The sequence below is a fragment of the Xenopus laevis genome, chromosome 5L (genome assembly GCF_017654675.1).
Source record: "Xenopus laevis strain J_2021 chromosome 5L, Xenopus_laevis_v10.1, whole genome shotgun sequence".
NCBI classification, from domain to species: Eukaryota; Metazoa; Chordata; class Amphibia; order Anura; family Pipidae; genus Xenopus; species Xenopus laevis.
This window is the reverse complement of record NC_054379.1, coordinates 5,721,687-5,739,331: the sequence shown is the minus strand read 5'-3', so window position 1 is coordinate 5,739,331 and position 17,645 is coordinate 5,721,687. Positions and strand designations below refer to the sequence as shown.

Sequence of the window (17,645 nt, the reverse complement as noted above, 5' to 3'; positions counted from 1 at the left end):
GAGAAGAAGGAGTGCTGACAAGAAAGAGGAGCGTGGGTGAGAAGAAGGAGGAGCACAGGTGAGTAGACAATACCTTTCATGGTAACATTGACCCCTGACGCTAGAAATAACCCTCCAAATCGATTGTTGAAGATCTGGTTGCCTTCAAGCGTTGCTGTGGCGTGATTGGTTATCTCAATACCTGGAAGGATAAAGATGATTAAACAAGAGTTAAACACGTATGATTGATATACAGGTATGGGACCAGTTATCCAGAATACTCAGGACCTTGGGTCTTCCAGATAACAGATCTTTCCATAATTTGGATCTTCATTTGAGAGTTCAACCCTTTTATCCCCCCACTCACCTGCTGCAAATCCATCAAATATTCGGTTTTTCCTTAGAATCGGGTGACTGTTGGTGCTGATAAGTACTCCCGCCTGGGCGTTCCGGAAGATGTCGTTCTCTTCGAGAAGTCCTATAATATAACCGCCGTCATTTATTAGTGTTTTTGCACATTCTCATATCATACTCATTGCTGTAAACTATATCCTGACGCTCTAAACTATATCCTGACGCTCTAATGTAAGTCTACTTTATACAAGTGCACTCCATTCTCATCTGCATTTTATATATGTGCCACACTGCCCTCTCCATATCCTTTATATTAGATGCAAGTGCTGCTGTGACTCAACTTGTGTCATTAAAGGGATACGGTCACCGGAAAACATGTTTTTTTCAGAACGCATCAGTTAATAGTGCTGCTCCAGCAGAATTCTGCACTGAAATCCATTTCTCAAAAGAGCAAACAGATTTTTTTTATATTTAATTTTGAAATCTGACATGGGGCTAGACATATTGTCAATTTCCCAGCTGCCCCAAGTCATGTGACTTGTGCTCTGATAAACTTCAATCACTCTTTACTGCTGTACTGCAAGTTGGACTGATAGCACCCCCTACCTTTTCCCCCCCAGCAGCCTAACAAAAGAGTGGATTCAGTGCATCCCTAGAGTAAAGTACCCCCTATTGTAAATTATAAGGATATTATACGTTTCATGACCATAAAATCAAGCCACAGAACTCCTAGGTGACTTCTAATATCCTCGTATTTTGCAACAGGGGGTACTTAATTTATTATAGTACACACATTTTAGTGAGTCATGTGACAGAAATGACATCACTAAAGCTGGCCATAGACGCAAAGATCCGATCGTATGAATCATTTTACGATCGGACTTTCCCATCTCTCGACCTGCCACTAACCATTCAGATCAAATAAAGTAGTAAAAGAACAGATCAGCCAATGTTCTGCCCCTGACAGCAATCGTACGAAAGTTATGTCCGACCAAAGCTGGTGACAGTCTCCCACTGAAAATCGTACGATCGGCAATACACACAGAGATATTATCGGCAGCTGACCGAAATATTTCAGCCTGTCCGATCGAACGGCGGACGAAAAATGTCGGGACTCTCCACACACGGTACGAAAATCGTACGAATCCTCGATTCGGCCGAGATCGGTCGTTTGCATCTATGGCCATCTTAAGTTCCGATTATAACTGATGATCACTAAACACCGATTTTAACCAATGACATCACTAAGCAGCGTTTATAAGGATATAATACACAAAGGCCATGAATATCTTGTAAATTATATCCTTATAAACGGTGAGTTCTGATGTCATCAGTTATAAACGGTGAGTTCTGATGTCATTTCTGTCACATGACTCACTGAAACTTGTGTATTATAATAAATAAAGTTCCCCCAGTTGTAAAATATGAGGATATTAGAAGTTACCTCGGATTTCCATGACCTGTATAAAAACACTCGGCCTTCGGCCTCGTACTTTTATATGATCATGAAACTCCTCGGTAACTTATAATATCCTTATATTTTACAATAGGGGGTACTTTATTCACTATATAATTTACAGGATATTCATGGCTCTCGTATATTATAATATATTATAACTAATAACAGTACCTCTGCCTCCATTAAATATACAGATTCCTCCGTCTCTTCCATCGTGGATTTTATTTCTCCGTAAGGTCGGATTGCTGTCGGTCTTGATCCAGACGCCGGCCATTGCGTTATCAAATATTTCATTGTCTTCTATGAACCCAAGCCCTGGAGAGAAGAGAGGTAATAAAAGAGCTTATATTGTGTGCAAGAAACACTTTATATGGAGCAAAACGGCATCAGTTTATGTGTAAAGTTACGTACCAGAATTATATACAAGGATACCGCCATTCTGCCCTCCCCAGATTTTATTCCGCCTTATTTTAGGGTTGCTTCCAGTTCTGCAAACAGATTGAACAAACAGGTTTACTTTGTGACTCAATATTACTAACTATATGAGCAATGCATGGCAGCCTCTCATTCATTTCTACTGGCAAACATATAAAGCTAGTGAGACAGGTTAAAGGAGAACTAAAGCCTAACTAAAGAAATAGGTAGAAATGTTGTACATGATGTTTTGTGCTTCTGTACCAGCCCAAGGCAACCACAGCCCTTTAGCAGTAAAGATCTGTGTCTCCAAAGATGCCCCAGTAGCTCCCCATCTTCTTTTCTGCTGATTCACTGATTCACATGCTCTGTGCTGCTGTCACTTACTGAGCTTAGGGAGCCACTCACAATATACAGTACACATAGAATAGAAATGTCACAATATAAGGCTGATTAGTAATTAATACACATAATTACTACATGGCAGCACAGAAACCAGTGCAATTAGCATCAGAATTGAATAATCAGCAAACCTGTAGCATCAGCTTATATTACAGCCAGGGAAGCTCATTTTCTGCTGGATAATTAGTGACGAGCCCTAAGCTTAGCTTCTCAACAGCCAATCAGAGCCCACTGAGCATGTGAGTGTCACAGACACTTTCCAAGATGGTGACCCCCTGTGACAAGTTTGAAGTCCTGGATCATTGCTGCTATTGACAAAATAAAACTCGTGCAATAAGTTCACTATATAAAATATGACATTTTTAACCACATTCATTTTTAGGGTTTAGTTCTCCTTTAAAGGCATTACAGATTTACCAGCAACTACATTGGCAGTTTATCTATAATGTCAGCCTGAGTGGGTGTTACTGGTTAAATATCAGGCAGGGGAACAACCCTGGGGATCCCCGAAACTCTTGGAGCCCACAGGCCTCAATACTGGACAGCCAAGCGTTAGTTAGAGCTCATTTTTAGGGTTTAGTTCTTTAAAGGGCATGTAAATGCAAACAAATAAAATCCCATTTTACTTTCTTTAATGAAAAAGAAACCTATCTCCAATATACTTTAATTAAAAAATGTGTACCGTTTTTATAAGAAACATGACTGTATGCAGTGAAATTCTCCCTTCATTTACTGCTGTGGATAGGAATTGTCAGACGGTCCCTAACTGCTGAGCAGGGAAACAATCATACTTATGTACAGCAGGGGGAGCCCCCGCCTTACTTCCCAGCCATGCAGAACTCAAGCAGCTTTGTTTGTTTCCCTGTAGAGCAGTCGGCGACTGTGTAGAGATTTGTATTGGATTTTATTTTTGCCTTTACATCCCCTTTACTGTTTCCAACTCCAGCTGCAGGGACAAAGATCATGGAGCCAGATTTAAACAGATAAACTGGGATTCTATTTGGAGGATTATTTTGCTGCAGCCACTGGTTCTGCAGAGTTGGAGAAAGTTTGTATTAAACAATACAAAAACTATAAAATCCACATTAGATTACATGACAACACAGGACCCAGTGCAGTCTGTATATTCTGATTATTAATCAGTCTTGTGTATCGGCTTCTGGCAGATATTATTTGACTTGTGCTGTTTTGATCATTTATGACGATCCCTAAGCAGCCCAGATCACACTGAGCATGTGCACAGTCTTGGTCTTGCAAAGATGTATAACAAAGTTACAAGATGGTGACCCCCTGCGGCCAACTTTGAAAGCATAAATCATTTGTTTGATTAGGCTTGTGTTGCAGTAAATTCATGTTTATGTTTAGTGTACAAAATACAGCATTTCTAGCCTTATTCTATTTTACACTTTACTTCCCCTTTAAGCAACAGAGGTGTTATACTGCCCCAAGTGAAAAGCAAAGATCCTATTGGTTGCCTCTTTATCCATCATCCTTATAGAATGTTGTAGTTTAGTCTGAGGCTGAAGAGCAAAGACTTACCGTATCTGTACCCCAGAATACATGTGATTATAAATATCGTTGTCTTCCAGGACCCCGTGGCCATTGTCATAGAAGTAAACTCCCACCTTAGAGGCAAAACATGGAAATATGAGTTAAAATCAAATGTTGGGATTCCGATCATTTCCCCTAATCAACAAGTACTTCAAGGTTTCTCTTCGATCAGTTGATGACAACCCCCTTCCCGTTGGCTCACCTGCTTCCCGCTGTGTATTCTGTTCCGCCGTAACACGGGGGTGCTCCCAGTCGTCACCCACACTCCAGCCAACGTGTTACTGTAAACTTCATTTTCTTCAATTACTCCCTGGCCCTTTTCATGCTTTGGTTTTGAAAAGAATAAAAAGTGTCAAAACAAGTTCTTCGTTTTAGTTGGATAAACATCGTTTGGGTTCTTCGTTTTAGTTGGATAAACATCGTTTGGCACGTGAGCTGCTGTGAAACTCCAACACTGAGGGCTGCGTTTACATAGTGAGCCGATGCCACAATGGGGATTGGTTAACAGGAGATTTAAAAAACTATTGTATCCCCTGAGCATCCCCAGTGTTTCTCTACCAATATGGATGTGGTTGTGCTGGGGTTGCCACCTCACCCCTTTAAAACCAAACACATATGGAACCCACAGCCTGCATGGCTAATTAGCAATTCATTTAGAAGCATAGCTAATTAGCAGCCATGCATTTAAAGGAGAATTCAACCTGTAATAAATAAAACCTTCCCCCCTACCCTGGGTAGATGACCGCCCCCCAGGGCAAATGCCCCTAATTATTTACTTACCCCTCAGTGCAGATATTGGCCTCAGAGTTCACAGCAGCCATCTTCTTTCTTCTGTCTTTTTCGGAAGTTTCAGCGCATGTGCATTTGGAGTAAATTTCTGGTCCCACACAACTGCGCATGCGCCGAAAGTCACGAACATTTCAGAACATTTTTTGGAAATTTTCGTGACTTTCGCCACACGCGCAGTTGTTCGGGACTGGAAATTTACTCCAACTGCACGTGTGTGGAAAAAGACAGAAGAAAGAAGATGGCTGCCGTGAACTCTGAGGCCAGAATCTGCACGGAGGGGTGAGTAAAAAATTAGGTGCATTTATTACAGGTTGAATTCTCCTTTAAATGAATTGCTAATTAGCCATGCAGGCTGTGGGTTCCATATGTGTTTGGTTTTAAAGGGGTGAGGTGGCAGCCCCTAGGTTGGGCAGCATGCAACCCCCTATAATCCTGCCACCCTAAACCCAGGCCTTGGTGGCCTTTCCACAAATCCCTGCTCATCATTGTTCATTTTTATGTCATGGGAGTTGTGGTTCCCTCTGACAGCTGATCACCCCAAGGTTACTAATCCATGATGGATCCAACATCTGATCACCCCAAGGTTGCTAATCCATGATGGATCCAACAGTTGATCACCCCAAGGTTGCTAATCCATGATGGATCCAACATCTGATCACCCCAAGGTTGCTAATCCATGATGGAGCTTTTTCCTCTGTCTCATTACATTTAAAAGGTCACTCACCACGTAGATCCCGCCGTGCTGTCCATCGTGAATTTTATTGTGCCTGACAATGGGGCAACTGTTTGTACGAATCTGAATTCCCGCTAATGCATTTCCTGGTAAACAAAAATAGATTCATATACAATGCTTGGGGGAGGAGGGGGAGAACACAGTAAAATTTTATTTTCAAAAAGGAAAAACATACCATATATGTCATTTTCTTCTATAAGGCCTCTTCCATCACCAAAAATATACACTCCTCCTTGGTTTCCATTAAAAATTGCATTTCCCCTGCAGAACAAGACAGCGTTTAGCAGATAAACAAGAAGCAACATGGAAGCCATAAGTGCAGACAGGGGAAGTACCAGAAGAACGAGTCTGCTGGAGAGTCTTGTCTGCACTATTCTGCATAGTCACAATGGGGATCATTTATTAACAATGAGCAAATTTATATACAAGATAAAACGAGGAAACAGGGGCTACAAATTACCCATTACAAATTACCCATTACCCATTACATCACATGACAGGGATATGGAATCCAGCAAAAAAGTGTAAAACATCGGCAAAAAGTGTAAAATGTTGCCTTTAGGAAGTAGGGATCCATCGAATCCAGGATTTGGTTCGGTATTCCGCCATTTTCAACAGGATTCGGGCAAATCCTGGTGCCTGGCCGAACGGAATCCTAAAAATCATGTGAGTTTTCATCACAAAACAAGGAAGTAAAAAATGTGTGCGGCTCTCTTTTTCCCTCCCCCTCACTGATTTGCATATGCAAATTAGGGTTCGGATTCGGTTCAGTATTCGGACGAATCTTTCACAAAGGATTCAGGGGTTTGGCCAAATCCAAAATAGTGTATTCGGTGCATCTCTATTAGGAAGCTGCACTTACCTTATAGTGGGGTCGCTGTTTGAGGTAATCCACACACCGGCAAAATTGTTTGCATAGATTTTGTTCTCTAAAAACTGTCCTCTCCCTTTTTCATGGACGTAGATCCCTCCGGTCTGGCCGTGGTGGATTTCGCAGCGAACCACCGTGGGGTTGGCGTAGGCTTTCACCTCGAAACCGGCTATTCTGTTTCTGTGTATGTTGCAGCTCTCAAAGTAGCCCTGTAATGACATTCCAAGCAACAATTAGGCAACAAATTGCGTGGATTTTATTTGCATTTTTCATCTTTCACATTTACTGTCCAAAAATATCCCGTACTCCCTATATAAACAAAATCATCCAGACACTTCAAATACAAAATCACATTCCAACTGCCTCTGGAACCAATGCAAAAAAGGACTCCAGGAGAGAAACTCAGCTCAAAAATGAGCTGAAATGAAACTGAAAATGTGTATGGAATGCATTCTTCTTAGTAACTTTCATTCCTTATAGTTTTGTAATTAATTGCCTTCTTCTTCTGACTCTTTCCAGCTTTCAAATGGGGGTCACTGACCCCATCTAAAAAACAAATGCTCTGTAAGGCTACAAATGTATTGTTATTGCTACTTTTTATTCCTCATCTTTCTATTCAGGCCTCTCCTATTCACATTCAAGTCTATTATTCAAATCAATGCATGGTTGCTAGGGGAATTTGGACCCTAGTAACAAGATGGCTGAAACTGCAAACTGGAGAGCTGCTGAATAAAAAGCTAAATACCGTATATACTCGAGAATAAGCCGAGGTACCTAATTTTACCTCCAAAAACTGGGAAAGCTTATTGACTCGAGTATAAGCCTAGGGTGAGAAATGCATCAGCTTCTGGTAAGTTTCAATCAAAAAATTTAAGGTTTCTGCTCCCATTGGAGGTGCTGGCGTCTAGTTTTTGGATGCCGGCGACCATTCTTGGACGCCGGCGAATATTCTTGGAGACTATTCTTGGACGCCGGCGACTATTCTTAGGTGCCGGCAACCATTTTTGTGCTTGACCCGAGTATAAGCCGAGGTAGAGTTTTTCAGCATATTTGGGGGCTGAAAAACTCGGCTTATACTCTAGTATATACGGTAAGTCAAAAACCACAAATGATAAAAAATGGAAACCTATTGCAAATTGTCTCAGAATATCCCTCTCTACATCATACTAACAGTTAATTTAAAGGTGAACAATCCCTTAACGGGGTCATCATCCAATTTACTGCATAGTTTCTTTCTATTCAGGCCTCTCCTATTCATATTCCAGTCTCTTATTCAAATCAACGTATGGTTGCTAGGGGAATTTGCACCTTAGCAACTGGATTGTGGAAATTACAAACTGTAGAGCTGCTGAATAAAAAGCTACATAACTCAAAAACCACAAATAATATTAAATTAAAACCAATTGCAAATTGTCTCAGAATATCCCTCTCTGCATCAGGGATCCCCAACCTTTTGAACCTGTGAGCAACATTCAGAAGAAAAAGGAGTTGGGGAGCAACACAAGCATGAAAAATGTTCTTGGGGTGCCAAATAAGTGCTGTGATTGGCCATTTGGTAGCCCCTATGTGGAACTGGTTTTTATACAACTAAAACTTGCCTCCAAACCTGGAATTCAAAAATATTGAGGCCACTGAGAGCAACATCCAAGGGGTTGGAGAGCAACATGTTACTCATGAGCTACTGGTTGGGGATCAAAGGTGAACAATCCCTTTAAGGAAGAGACCTTAATATAATGAAGCCAGTACGCACCATGCCGTGGTCAAACGTGAAAACACCAACATCTCGCCCGTGATGAATGTGATTCCTTCTTATAATGGGGTTGCCGTGATTTTTAACCCATATCCCGGCTAGTGCATTATTGGAGATCTCATTGTCTTCGTAGATCCCCTACAGGAGAAACGATTAATCTCAAGAACGATTCTCAGGCTGCTGAAGTCATTACACAGAATAGTGAGACGGTACCTGTGCGTGGTCTGTGATGTAGAGTCCTACATTCTCACAGTCGCTAATGTTGCACTGCTTGATAGTGGGACAGGCCCCCTGGCCACTCACACAAACTGCAGAACCAACTGTGAGACAAGGAAAGTCGACTATGAGACTTCTACAACCCCTTTAATTAATGGAGTCAGATGGGTCTGTGTTCCAATTTACAGAAATAACAAAAATATATCCATGAAAATGTTGTCAGTGAAGGAGACGTCGTACAGTACCTGTGCAAGTACTTCGGATGATACAGAAATCAATGACCGGGCTGCAGTTTACGGTGATCTCTAAGCAGTGATGAGCGTTGTGATGTTGGGCAGATTTATCGTCGGGGTTAAACTGAAAGAAAGATGAAATGCACAACCTTCACCTTGGAACAGATAAATGGAGACAATCCTGCACGCAGCTCGTACTTTGTGCTTTTGTGGCTGAGCAGCAGTTTCCGACGATGAATTCCCTGTCAGGCAGAGTAAAATATACTCCCGCTGAGTAACACTTCATAGGACTGGAGCCCAACTTATAAACCGCCTATTTGTTTAGCTTTACAGCATGGCACTAACCAGCAAACATAGCAAATAGCATGCTCCCTAAATTTCTTTATTTCACATTCACAAAAATCCTACAACAATTCTGTACGATTATTTAAAGGAGAAGGAAAGGCTAAAAGTAAGTAAGCTTCATCAGAAAGGTCTATATAAATACACCATTAACCCCTCAAAGTAATGCTGCTCTGAGTCCTCTGTCAAAAGAAACACCACATTTCTTTCCTTCTATTGTGTACTCATGGGCTTCTGTATCAGACTAACTGTTTTCAGCTTAAACCTCCAGGGCTAGGGCTTGAGCATGCTCAGTTTGTTCCTCTCTCCCTCCTGTAATCTGAGCCCAGAGCTATGAGTGAGCAGGGAGAGACTCAGGCAGGAAGTGATGTCACACCAAGCTAATATGGCAGCTGCTATCCTAAACAAACAGAGTTCTAGAGCTGTTTACTCAGGTATGGTAAAACATTCTGCAGAATAAATATAGTGTTATAGCTTGTACTATTGTGGCTAATCTATTGGCAATAAACTGCCTCGGTAGCTTTCCTTCTCCTTTAAGATCAATATGACCTGGTGGGTAGTGGGTGGTGTGTGTGTTCCTGCACCCAGACATGTAACCTTATTTAATGGATTACACACTTTTCTCACTACTGCAACTTAACCTTAAAACCAAGTCCAACAAAATTTAAAAAAAGAATTAGTGCCAGACACGAATATAACCAAAGTTAACTACTCACCCGTATTGTCATGTATCCAACATAGGCGTCCTCTGATCCCTCCATAAATACAAATGTGGAATCTCTCGTATTCTCAATAATTACCTTGTCTGCTACTTTTCCTGGTGCTGCAGACAAACGAGAGACAATATTAACATCGCATGTGCAGCGCTTTATTTACATTGGTCAACTCAACACACGTTTTAATTTCACATCATTCCTTAAAATACTTTTTTTCATGTGTTTTCTTCTCGTGTTGCTCTTCTGATTGCAGTGGGGATATTATATTATATTTACGGCCATCACATAGCAATGGTTTTTTTATTTACTCAGCATCAGCAGCGGTAGAAATAAAACGTGACCTTTGTTAGATATATGTTAGAGTTCGGCTGTACTTTAACACTGTACCAGTATCCCCATCATTATTATAATTGTGGGTTTGACAGCGTTACACGTAACTGCAAATACATCAATTAAAACCGACAGCATTTTTAAAATATATAGAGCAATAATTGTTGCCATTAAGAGGCCCATTTATCAATCAAGTCAAATTCATGTGAATTTTTTTTTTTATTTAGAATATACTCACAATTCGACTGGGAGGTTATTTAACGGAAAACTATACCCCACAAACAATGTAGGTCTCTATAAAAAGATAAGCTAATGTATAGAGCAGAACGTGTTGACAATAACAATTAGCAATAAACTATCAAGTACTTAGAAACAAAAACTTAGATTAAGGGTAAGGCCAGACGAGGAGATTCGGGGAGATTTTGTCGCCTGGCGACTTATTGCCACGTCTTTTGCGCGACTATCTCCCCGAACTGCCTCAGCGTCTTTTCCCCATAGGCTACAGTGCAAAATCGCCTGCGCTAATGCACACGCGGCGGTGCGTTTTCAATAGTCGCCCAAAGTCGCCTCACTGAGGCAGTTCGGGGAGATAGTCGCGCAAAAGACGTGGCGATAAGTTGCCAGGCGACAAAATCTCCCCGAATCTCCTCGTCTGGCCTTACCCTAAAATGGGATATGAACAATTCACACTTCCATCTTCATTGTAACAAGCAAACTAGTTCAGGTAATGTATATTGGAATGTATCTTGGAATTCTGTTTTCTTTTATTCGACACTTTTTTATTTTGAGGTTGACTTGCCCTTTAAAAATGATATGATTAACGTCAGGCGTTATCAGACAGCAGAGGGTGATATAAAATCATAAAAATCACGTCTGATCAATATTGATGTTTTATTACCTGCACCAATCATGGTTATTGGGGACTCAATGTATATCCATTCATCTGTGTAGATGCCAGAATGCACAAAGATGAGCCCGTCGAAATGTGCTTCCTGGACACCACCCAGGGCATCCTCGATAGTGTCGTAGTACTGGAAAACAGGAATAGTGCGGATCTTCAGCGTCTGGCAAGAACCTTCTTCCATTACAGAAGAAGAAACTGTGGCGTACTCACCAGCATATTCTCTCTTCCTTTGTATCTCGTGGGATTGCTGTAGAAGTGTTCTGCAAAGCCTGGTTTAACATGCGCCCCTTTGTACTGTAAATGGGGAAAAAAGCATTAAACGTGCAATTATCCTTTAAAGAGACACTGTCATGGGAATACATGTTTTTTTAAATGCATCAGTTAATAGTGCTCTCCAGCAGAATTCTGCACTGAAATCCATTTCTCAAAAGCAGATTTTTTTTTATATTTAATTTTGAAATCTAACATGGGGCTTGACATATTGTCAGTTTCCCAGCTGCCCCAAGTCATGTGACTTGTGCTCTGATAAACTTCAGTCACTCTTTACTGCTGTACTGCAAGTTGGAGTGATATCACCCCTCCCTTTCCCCCCCAGCAGCCAAACAAAAGAACAATGGGAAGGTAACCAGATAGCAGCTCCCTAACACAAGATAACAGCTGCCTGGTAGATCTAAGAACAACACTCAATAGTAAAATCCAGGTCCCACTGAGACACATTCAGTTACATTGAGTAGGCTAAACAACAGGCTGCCAGAAAGCAGTTCCATCCTAAAGTGCTGGCTCTTTCTGAAATCACATGACCAGGCAAAATGACCTGAGATGCACCTACACACCAATATTACAACTAAATACACTTGCTGGTTCAGGAATGACATTTTATATGGTAGAGTGTAATTTTAGGAATAAAAACTACACTATAAAAATCATGACATAATTCCTTTAAAGGATAAGTAAACTTTTAAAATGAGTGAATGTAAAATTGATGAGGGGGCTATTCTAAGCACTTTTGTCATTTACAATCATTATTTATTTTCTTTCTATTCCAAGATATTAAGGGATACATGTACTGTTAATATGAATGAATTTTGTTACAACAGCGCCACCTGCTGGTCAGTTTCCCACCAGTCTGACCAGCAAGTTGTCAGGAGAAAGAAAGAGGCTGCTCTGATGTTCTTCTGCTTAGGAAAGACAAACATCAGCCTCTTTCTTTTTCAGCAGATTCGGATTCGGTTCAGCCGGGCAGAAGGATTTGGCTGAATCCGAATCCTTCTGCCTGGCTGAACCGAATCCGAATTTGCATATGCAGATTAGGGACGGGGGAGGGAAATCACGTGACTTTATCACAAAACAAGGAAGTAAAAAAAGATTTCCCCTTCCCACCCCTAATTTGCATAAGCAAATTAGTATTTGGATTCAGTATTTGGCCGAATCTTTCACAAAGGATTCGGGGGTTCAGCCAAATCCAAAATAGTGGATTCAGTGCATCCCTACTTTACAGTAGTAACGGTACAAAAGAACCTAGAGTGGATCCATTAAAGGGGAAAAAAATAGTTCTTAAAATGTAAAGTTCCCTCCCGAGCACTTATGCAATATACATACAAGCTCGTTTTACACTTCCAGCTCTTCCAGGAAAGCCAGAGTATCACTGCAGGTCTAGCAGCCCGAATATTTAATTCCCCGCACACAAGGTCTGTGTTATCTGAAATCTCCCAGGTAAGAGATACCCACGTGGCACATCATGTTACACAATCACAGCAGGACTGCCAACTCACATAGTAATGGATTAGACCTAGTTTACAATTTTATAGGCAAGTCGGCTGATTAAATGGACCATATTGGGAGAGCCCGGGAATTAAGATGGGCCAGTGACTCTATAAATGATGTACAGGCCCTGATAACGGTCGGCGTTATATAAAGGATGATAATAATAAAACTACATAGAGAAGAGTCTTGCTAATATTCTTTAAACACAGTTTAAGTTTCTGGATGTTTTTATATCACAGAAGCGAACGGGTCCCCTTTAAATATTGGGCAAACTTTCACATCAAAAATAAGCTTTCCTGCTTTTATCAATATATTTGTGCAGACACAACCCTAAATTGACACATTTTAAATGTTTGTGGTACTAATTGTGTGTGTTGTGGTCTAAAATATTGCTACTGTGCTGCAGTGTCTCTGCATAGGGCTATGTAGGTACAGGAGCATGGATATAGGTTGAACAAACAGGAGCTTTATATATTGAAATAAAATAACAAGGCCATACCAACTGCTGAAAGCTCTCTTTCCATGGATTTGGGTGTTCGTATTCTTCAGGGTTAATTGGGTAGAACTTCCCTGGTTCGGGATGCATCATGGGACGCGTATATTCAAAGACTTCCATGTATAAACGTTTCCTAAAATCAAAAGGAGAAATTCATGAAAAATAAAAATTGGATTTTCTAATTCACCATTAAATTGTTTTCTTTGTGACCATTTGCAAACTATGGGGTATATAGTGAATAAAGTACCCCCTCTTGTAAAATATAAGGATATTATAAGTTACCGAGGAGTTTCATGACCATATAAAAGTACGAGGCCGAAGGCCGAGTGTTTTTATACAGGTCATGGAACTCCGAGGTTACTTCTAATATCCTCATATTTTGCAACTGGGGGTACTTTATTTATTATAATACACAAGTTTCAGTGAGTCATGTGACGGAAATGACATCAGAACTCACCGTTTATAACTGATGACATCAGAACTCACCGTTTATAAGGATATAATTTACAGGATATTCATGGCTTTTGTGTATTATAGAAACTATTAACAGTAAAACGATTTACACTACAGAAGATCAAGATGACCAAGGCAAGAGACAATACAAACCAGCTCCACTTCCAGGGAGGGAGGAATCACAGATGACTGAAGACCAAAAGAATTAAAACGATTCTGTCATGATTTGTATGGTGTAGTTTTTATTTCTAAATGACACTGTTTACACTGCAAATAATTGACTGTACAATATAAAATGTCATTCCTGAACCAGCAAGTGTATTTAGTTGTAATATTGGTGTGTAGGTGCATCTCAGGTCATTTTGCCTGGTCATGTGATTTCAGAAAGAGCCAGCACTTTAGGATGGAACTGCTTTCTGGCAGGCTGTTGTTTCTCCTACTCAATGTAACTGAATGGGTCTCAGTGGGACCTGGATTATTAGGGCAGAGACACACGCTCAGATTCGGGGAGATTTAGTCGCCCAGCGACAAATCTCCTTTTCTTCGGGGCGACTAATCTCCACCGAACTGCCTCCCACCAGCTAGAACGTAAATCGCGGACGGGATGGCAATCGGTGCACTTCATTTCCGAAGTCGCCTCATGAGGAATCTTTGGGCGACTTCGGAAAACGAAGCGCTCAGAGTACCATCTTGCCGGTGATTTAGGTTCTAGCCGGCGGAAGGCAGTTTGGGGAGTTTAGTCGACCCAAAGAAGAGGCGAATTATCGCCGGGCTACTAAATCTCCCCGAATCTGAGTGTGTCTCTGCCCTTACGATTGAGTGCTGTTCTTAGATCTACCAGGCAGCTGTTATCTTGTGTTAGGGAGCTGCTATCTGGTTACCTTCCCATTGTTCTGTTGTTTGGCTGCTGGGGGGGAAAGGGAGGGGGTGATATCACTCCAACTTGCAGTACAGCAGTAAAGAGAGATTGTGGAAAGCTTCCATTGGACTTTATACAGAGCCCAAGCCTGCACGATGTCCAATATAGTAGAAATGGAGTACTTCTTAAAGGTAATGTCAGCACCAACATTTCCAGCCTCTGTGATATTTCTTGTGGCAGCAAATTTACTCTGAAGAAAATAATTTGTGTTGTAGACTAGGGACTCCATATCCACGGAGTAAAATGATGTAGAAATGATGAAGTTGGTAAGGCAGAGTTATTCAATATGTCTTGCCCCCCCCCGGGAGTCTCTGTAACCCCAGCACATTGATGCAGAGTATGGGAAATGTGAGGAGAGAGGGGGTCGTGCAGAGATCTCTGGGCCAAGCCCTGGCAGCAGATTGAGGATGGACTTTGGCAACTTGAAGGGGAACTATCACGAAGATGAAAATTTAATATAACTTTCTAAATACAATAAGTTAAATATGTTGCATCGTTTCTGAAATAATCAACTTCATTTTCACTATTCCATCTGTTTCTCCTCATTCTGTCTTCATGCAGGAGTTGGGTGTCAGATATTCACTGACAGTTAGATCCAATATATCTTATAGGGGGGCTCCTTTTGCCTAGCAGATGTATTAGAGGTCACTCAAATAACTGATTCCAGTACAAACAAAATGTAACAAAATAACTGCCTTTTGCACAAATCCTGCATGTAGAGAGACATGATGTCTGGTGAGTTTAATAGAGTGAGCTCTAATACATCTTCTAGGCAAAAGGAGCCCCCCTATAAGATATATTGGATGTAACTGTCAGTGAATATCTGACACCCAACTGCTGCATGAAGACAGAATGAAGAGAAACAGATGGAATAGGGAATATGAAGTTGATTATTTAAAAAATGATACAGAATTTTTAATTGATTGTATTTAGAAAGAGGGATGTAGTTCTCTATATAAACAGTAGAATTCCTTCATAGAATAGCACCTGTTTTGTTTCTCAAAATCCATTAGTTAGCAGAATCCTGCATTGAAATCCATTTTTCAACAGACCAAAGATATTTTTCTTTAGATTTATTTTTGAAATCTGACATGGGGCTAGACACATGTTAGTTTTCCAGGTGCCCTCAGTCATGTGACTTTTGCTGAAATAAACTTCAGCGGCTCCTTAGTGCTGCGCTGCATTTGGAGAGATATCACCCCCTCCCTTCCCCCCCACCAGCCGAAAAATGGGAAGATAATCAAAAAAACCGCTCCCTACACTGCTAAAAATGCTCCTATGCTCCCGCCTAGTGTAGATATGAGAATAACACTCAATAGTAATGCATCCAAGTCTGGCTCAACCAACATCACTCCCCCCGTGTTACATTGAGTAGGAGAAACAATATCTGAAAGCAGTTGCATTATGAAGTGCTGGCTCTTTCTGAAAGTGCTTGGCTAGGCACGACGGCAAGAGATGGTGCCTGCACACGTATTAATGCTATAAAAAAAATAATAAAAAAAAATACATTTATTGGTTCAAGAATAGCATTTGAAATGGTAGAATGAATTGTATGCCGTGTGATTTAGAAATAAAAACCACACAGTCAAAATCATGACAGAATCCCTTTAAGGAAAGAAAACTTTCCTTCCAGATCACATATTACATGGTTTAGATTGCAGAAAAAGACTGGCCGAGGTGAATGTCTGAGTGAATGAGTGAATGAGTGTATAAGCTGCACCAGTGGTTCAACAAATGTGGAAGACGACATTACACTGAGATGGAAAGTCAATTACTTTGTTTTTACAATGTCATTTCATCCCAACACTTTAATTTTGGTATTCAAAATTGCAGTAAGGATATAAATGCCCCCTTGCCCAGTACAGAACTGGCAGTTACAGTCTAACATGTAAATAGCGCAAGCTCCGCCCTTGTGCAATGTGATAACAATATGTAATATTAACGAACAAGTAGTGCGCTGTTAACCCTTTATGCTTCTGGTGACTATCGTAAAGGGACAAGTCTCACTGCAGAAGTGTCTTCTCGCACCTGTAATAAAGTTTCGATCAACTACTTTAGAGAACAAGGGGGGGGGGAACAGTTGTCAAGAACGTATCCCCCCTCTTCCTTTAATATACTATATTAAAGAGTAGTGACACACAGGGAGATTAGTCGGCAAGCGATATATATTTTCACTATTGCATACAACTTATCTCACCAAAATGCGAATTATCGGTGGGATGGCATACGTGTTGCTTCGGTTTTCCAAAGTCGTTCGAAGTTTCCCCTTGAGGCAACTTTGAAAAAGCGAAGCGATACATAAGCCAACCTACCGGTGATTCACATTCTTGCCGACATTAGTCGCCCACAGTAGCGAAGATTTATCGATTGGCGACTAATCGTCCTGTGTGCCATCACATAAAAGCATGTGTATAATTAAAAATTTCATTCATTTCTTTAAGCCTGAGAACAGTAAGGTGGAGTATACCAAAAAAGGGGATATGTGGGAGCACTCCAAGGCCAAATAAAAATACAAAATAAAAATACAAAGGAAGTGCAGCTGATCTGGCCAGGATAGTTACAAACAAACAAAAAGGACAAAATTGATCAACGCACATTCCCTGGTCCCGTTTCAATTTGAACTTAGTATCTAATAGGGATGCACCCAATCCAGGATTCGGTTCGGGATTTGGCCTTTTTCAGCAGGATTCGGATTTGGCCAAATCCTTCTGCTCAGCCAAACCGAATCAGAATCCTAATTTGCATATGCAAATTAGGGGCGGGGAAATCATGTGACTTTTTGTCACAAAACAAAGAAGTAAAAAATGTTTTACTCTTCCCACCCCTAATTTGCATTTTCAAAGGATTCGGGGGTTCGGCCTAATCCAAAATAGTGCATTCGGTGCATCCCTAGTATCTAAGCGAATGCATGTATTGTAAAAAACAGGGGTTTTTAGTTAAAAAATTATGATCGTAAAATTGATAAGCCAC

The 17,645-nt window shown here is 40.8% G+C and overlaps 1 protein-coding gene across 1 annotated transcript in view; it reads right to left on the bottom strand.

Moving 5' to 3' along the window:
- fbxo11.L (F-box protein 11 L homeolog) overlaps positions 1 to 17,645 on the bottom strand; it is a 44,251-nt gene that overhangs the window by 4,191 nt on the left and 22,415 nt on the right. Inside the window, 16 exon segments of the mRNA NM_001093135.1 lie at positions 74 to 181; positions 347 to 457; positions 1,964 to 2,107; positions 2,204 to 2,280; positions 4,148 to 4,233; positions 4,362 to 4,484; positions 5,673 to 5,767; positions 5,857 to 5,942; positions 6,544 to 6,761; positions 8,303 to 8,440; positions 8,516 to 8,622; positions 8,764 to 8,875; positions 9,810 to 9,916; positions 11,038 to 11,170; positions 11,254 to 11,337; positions 13,307 to 13,436. Coding sequence (NP_001086604.1) covers positions 74 to 181; positions 347 to 457; positions 1,964 to 2,107; positions 2,204 to 2,280; positions 4,148 to 4,233; positions 4,362 to 4,484; positions 5,673 to 5,767; positions 5,857 to 5,942; positions 6,544 to 6,761; positions 8,303 to 8,440; positions 8,516 to 8,622; positions 8,764 to 8,875; positions 9,810 to 9,916; positions 11,038 to 11,170; positions 11,254 to 11,337; positions 13,307 to 13,436 — 1,859 coding nt within the window.